At 31.7% G+C, this 6,287-nt stretch overlaps 1 protein-coding gene across 1 annotated transcript; it reads left to right on the top strand.

The window, feature by feature from the left end:
* The first annotated feature begins 218 nt into the window (after positions 1–218).
* Positions 219–6,030, top strand: LOC134705046 (uncharacterized). Its single transcript, XM_063563818.1, has 6 exons — positions 219–347; positions 1,125–1,255; positions 3,076–3,147; positions 3,890–3,937; positions 4,133–4,450; positions 5,385–6,030. Exons 1-6 carry the CDS (start codon positions 280–282, stop codon positions 5,693–5,695), a joined length of 948 nt encoding a protein of 315 aa, XP_063419888.1. The 5' UTR covers positions 219–279; the 3' UTR covers positions 5,696–6,030.
* Positions 6,031–6,287: the final 257 nt, after the last annotated feature.

Consider the following 6,287-nt stretch of genomic DNA (forward strand, 5'->3'; position numbering starts at 1 on the left):
ACCTAGTATTTTTTCTGTCCCTTTTTTTTTATTAAGCGTTTTTGCGAAAAATCTTTAAAATTGTCATGTTTTCTCGATTTTTCAATTTATATGTAATTCAGTAGTTGAATCGAAAATCAATGAGCCAACCTGTTAAAATTTTGTTTTAATATTAAGTTAAGATAATTACATTTTGTATCACTCTGTTTCTTCTTAATTTTATAGATATTTGTATTTTATGGCGATACGGCGCGCAGTCTGAAGTATACCAATCCTACAACATTGAAAATTGAGGAATGGATGTCACGGGCTGCTGAATATAGTACCTGGCATGGTGTACCACAATCAACTGATAATTTCATCATCAAGTATATTCAAAATAAACTATACATATTACATTAACTTAAATAACACAGTTCATACAAAAAATAAAAATTCCATTGACATGGCTGTGTGTGATCACTAAAAACTAGATAAACTGTATTCCCCGCACTCCACTCTGAAAATATATATAAAAAAAGAAGATGTGGTATGATTGCAAATGAGACAATTCTCCACAAGATACCTAAATGACACATATAAACAACTATAGGTCACCGTACGGCCTTCAACAAGGAGCAAAGACCATACCACATAGTCAGCTATAAAAGACCCCAAAATGTGAATCACGAGAAAACTAACGGCTTTATTTATGTACAAAAAAAATAGAACGAAAAAAAAAGATTACACATAAACAAACGACAACACCTGAATTACAGGCTCCTGATTTTGGACAGGCACATTCATACATAATGTGGCGGGGAATTAACTTTGTTATAACAAAGTCTCTGTAAGAAATGACTTATGTAGTTAAAGTTTTTTTAGAATCTTGTCTAGACACAGTTCGTTGGTTTTCATAGCACTACGGATACTGTGTCATGTATGTAAGCGATTTGTATAATTGTATGATTTATTATTTCAAAAAAGATCATAGATTCAGCTCTGAATGAATTTGGTTGATCTATAAACAGTGAAAACAACACTTTATACATGTAATTTGTACGAGCTGCTTTTCTATATTTACTTAAACCATGAGTGCTCAAAGCCGAATATTTTACAGACAAGGATGTATATAATATGATGTATACACAATCATTTATTTCCAGTACTTTTTATGACTACGAGTTTATTTGGATGAATGAAAGAAATGACACACTTTATGCTGGTATGTACTATACAGAAGATAACGACAATTCTCCACTGTTTTTTTACTCAATAAACGGAGTTAATTTTACAGGTAAATACTTTATTTTGGATGTTACACGTTTTCTGATTGGTTCAAATTGTTTTGTCTATCTGCTCATAGACACAAATTTGGCATGTGACCACAACATCATGAAACTTTTTGTCATTATAAACTCCTTTTTAGAATTAAATCATAAGGAATTACTCTGATATTTTTTTTGTCTATTCGAAATAACATAAATAATGTGGTGCACACTTTAAAATAACACGCTACTCGGGTTATTCAATGTGCACCACACTTTTTAATGATATTTTTTCATAGACAAAAAATTATTACAGTCATTCCTGAAATATTTATATAAATATTACCTCCATAACGTACATAAAGCTGGTGTATGCGTTCAATAAACTTGTAGGAAAAGCAAATAAACAACAATGTTTGTTTCATCGATTGATAATACCTAGTGTTTGACTTGAGTTATCCTTGATATGTTCATAATTATAAATTAACTGTTAACAAAATTTGAAATTTTTGAAAAACTTTTAATATCTTTTTGTTCGAGCGTCACTGATGAGTCTTTTGTAGATATGCTCGTCTGGTGTAAGTATAAAATTTCAATCCTGGTATCTATGATGAGTTTAGTATCAAGAAGTTTGTCGCCTTGTAAAAACTTTTCTTTGACATTTTAAAATGTTCTTTAATGTTGCTTAAACCCTATAAACAATAAGTCACACGAATCCCAAGTGCTACAAATCGGTTGTTGACTGCATGTGATGAAGACTGGAAAGAACTTTTTGCTCAACATGTTTCACCCGTTGTCTGCGCATGACAAGTTAATGTATGAGAATGATTCCGCGAGAACGAGATTGTTGCTAGGACAATTGGTACACTTCTGTTGAAATCTTTAACATAGATATTACATAAAGGTCCACGAAATGTAATTTTGGCATCCGGTTTACGCTTTTGCAAAACTTTAAAGATGTATTTGTAACTCTTACAAAAAATATTTTTAGAGATAAAAATTCCTTAAAAACACAAATGAAACCTTACTAAACATGAATGATATGACACATTTAAATATTTAATCCACTCAAAGCTACGCTTTTCGTGAATTAAATAAGTTAATTCTTAAAAGGCGTGCTATATATATAACTTGTAAAAAGATTTATTTGATGATAACTTCTCATTCGTTTTTATTTTTTGTAGAAATATTTATTTAAATGATTATCTAGTTACTTTGAGATATACAAATGCATAGACATAAAAGAATTTGGAACTGAAAATAATGATCATTTTCAAATTGATATAGGAAGATGTGGTGTGGTGGCAATGAGACAACTCTCTATTCAAATAACAATTTTTTTAAAAGTAAACCATTAAAAGTCAATGTACGGCCTTCAACACGGATTCTTGGCTCACACCGAACTAGTGTAAAATCATTTAATCCAACGGTATAATCTATATAAAAAAAAGAGAAACGAGAAACATGTATAAATTACATAAACAAACGACAACTACTGTACGTCAGATTCTTGACTACGGAGAGGTGAAAACATTTGCAGCGGTATTAAACGTTTTAAAGGATCCAATCCTTCTACCTTTTTCCTGAAACAATAGCATTATATCACAACGTAGAAAAACAAACAATAAAATATTAATTGACAGGCCTAACTCAATCAAAATACGTAAATTAATACACTGTGAACGAATAGATTTGATCTGAGATATCTGAATGCAAATGCTCAGTCAAAAAAATATTAGGGACAACATTCAAGGTCAAAAAGCAAACAAACAAGTCCAAACAAAGTCATGGCAAGACACCACTGCGAATTATTTAACCCTTCGAAAATATTATTTTTTGTCTGTTTCAGGTAGCAAAAATCCAACAAACGCGTCAAGTGTAACTTTTGCTAAATATATAGAAGTTATCTTTTATATGTCAGGTGTGTATTCCAAGGGTTAACAAAAATTAAAAAATATGATCAGAAAAAAACATTACATTTCTTCAGTTTTGAACTAAAGAGGAAAGTGGTTGATGCTTTACATGAATGTACCGCAATGGGCATGCAATCGAAATTAAAATACGAATACAACCAGTTCAATACTGAACTCCGATGAAAATTCAAAACTGAAAATCAAAAATCAAAAGGCAAAAGGCAAAATCAAAGGATAAAAGATATCAAACAAATGGACAACAGCTGTCAAATTCCTGATGTAGGAAACAGTGGATTGAACCTGGTTTTATGTGCTAAACCTCTCACTTGTATGACAGTCGCATCAAGTTCCATTGTATTTACAACGATGCGTGAACAAAACAGACGTCATAGGTAAAATTGTCAAAATATGGATACATCAGTCATCACTGTGTCACGATCTCTTAACAAACAAATACAAAGAACCACAAAAGGCATCTATGCAATTAAACAATCACATTCATTGCTTACTTATAGATGTATTTTAAATCAACCCATAAATGATTGAAATATTTGAAGTCCTGTGACTGCATTAACATCAACTATTAATGTATAGTCGCGTGTTTGACATCGGAAAATGTAAACGTCACTGATCAGACGAATTCTCTTTAACATGTGTTATTTTTTCTTCATAAGTCTACTTGTTCAATTTATTTGCAAGCACACACTGACACTTAATTTAATTCTACAAATATTGTTCCATCTGTTGTAGAAAACTGTGATAATTCAAGTGTTAACCAACATTCAGCTGAATGTCCAGGTAAGATCTACAGATGAGTTTTCATGCAATCCAAACTGATATCAGTAAAGAAAACATAGTCTTTTCACAAGTTCGTTGAAATACCTGTTTGTTCTTTTACAAAGGTTTTCTGTAATTTTCCTTAAAAACTTCCATATGAAATTGATATATTTTTCACACTAAGCTGAATATGTATTAGTTTTCATTTATTTTTAGGAAAGGTCCCTCCAATCATACAAACTCCACAGACATCTATATCGTTTATCAACCGTGACAATGTGACTCTCGTGTGTGCATACCTTTCATATTATACAGTACTCGATGTGCGTTGGAACTTCGACTCTTCAGAAAACGGCATCCGTATAATTATAACCAATGACACAGACCATACAAAATACAGTGGGTCATCAACCCGAGCACCTTCATTAACTATCCATGCTGCAGATCTGTCTAACCAGGGAAACTACACCTGTTCTATGAAAAACCGATACGGATGGGCAGAGGGAAGTGTGATACAGATAAAAATGTTAACAGGTATGGATTTATTTGATTTTTTTTTTCTTAAAAATTTAAGTACAGGTTTATGAGATAGCAACCCATCATACAAAAAAAAACATTATAGATATAACATTCCTCTTAACAAAAGACTTTTACAACTCGTATAATTCCATGATTACAGTGATTTATATTCTAAACAATGCCAAATGGCAGAATATTAAGGAAAACATGATTTCGGTTAAACAATTGTCAAATTATTTGAAAATGCCTGTACCAAGTCATGAATATGACAGTTGATGTCCAATCATGTGATGCGTTTTATCATTTGATTTGGCCATTTGATTAGGGACTTTCCGTTTTGAAATTTTCCTGGAGTTCAGTATTTTGTGATTTTACTCTTTAGCACATTTCTGGATTATCTTTCATCCGGAACGATTATAGAGGATTATTAAAAAGTCAAGGATTTATAAATCCGAAACATTTGAAGAGTTATATGACCAGAATGGACTGAAAAATAATACCAAAATATATCTAGGGTGAAATTTTTGAAACCTTAGTTTCTTAATAATGCCTTACTCATCAATGGCAATACAATTACACAAAATTATGATTATTTTTTTCTTTAAGTGTCATTTTGGTCTCTGGTGGCAAGTTGTCTCGTTGTGTCAATCATACCACAAGTCATCTTCTTTTTTTTTATGATTCAAATTCTCAACTTAGTTGTATGTGTTTTATATTAACAGACTTCCTGATAAAAGGTAAAATGACAAAAACTATCGAACTCCGAGAAAAAAGTCAAAATAGAAAGTCCCTGATCACATAGCAGAATCAAAAGCTCAAACATATCAACAGAATGGATAAATACTTTCATATTCCTGACATGGTATAGGCAGTTTCTTATGTAGAAATTGAATGATTAAATCATAATTGTAATGTACTTTTTTTAACTATTGATTGATAAAAATTTTAGATACCAGTCTCTGTCAGTGTCCATGTTCTCCAGTCAAGAATGGGTCAAACTACACAACAGACGAATTGCAAGTCATTCTTTCGTCATCGCTTAAGAAATTAGAAAAGGAACTAAAAGTTGACAAAAAACTGTTATCGTCGTATGTCAGTAAACATGTGTCTGCATCGGATGATAGACAATCGTCGCGGTCATTGGGAATCGGAGGTATTGTCTGCCTTTGTTTGATGGGTGCAGCTATTCTAGGAATGGATTTGATGTCAATCAAACGTCATACTGCTACTGCCAAAGGAATATGCTTAGGTAGACCATAACAAAATTTAAACGAATGACACACATTTAACATAATGCTTTATTGGTGGAAAAGCAGAATAATGCTATTACATTAGAATATTTTCAATGAAGTAACATGCTAATTGTATGAAAGAGGCGCCATTATGGTATATTTTGTATTATATACTATTGTTTGACCCTTCTCATTCTCATTAAGATACCCACTAAGTATCTCTCACTCGAATAAAGCATTTAGTTTGTACTTGTATCGGATAATAAAAACTCATCATAGATACTCGGCTTAAACTTGTGTACCGTGCCAAACGTGTTTCGTCTATAAATAAAGGCAACAGTAGTATATCGCTGTTCAAAACTCATAAATCCATGGACAAAAAACAAAATCGTGGTAACAAACTTACACCGAGGGAAAAGCATTAAATATAAGAGGAGAACAACGACACAACACCGAAACGCAAAATACTCATCAGTGATGATACTAGAGAGAGAAAAAAAAAATAACCAAATAAATAACTAACAAAAAGTGAGAAGCATTGCGACGCAAATTTTTTGCAAGATTTTGTCAAATAAAGCTCGTATATATGATGATGTTATAAATAGTATTGGCAAATATTT

This window comes from Mytilus trossulus, chromosome 2 (assembly GCF_036588685.1).
Source record: "Mytilus trossulus isolate FHL-02 chromosome 2, PNRI_Mtr1.1.1.hap1, whole genome shotgun sequence".
Lineage (NCBI taxonomy): Eukaryota > Metazoa > Mollusca > Bivalvia > Mytilida > Mytilidae > Mytilus > Mytilus trossulus.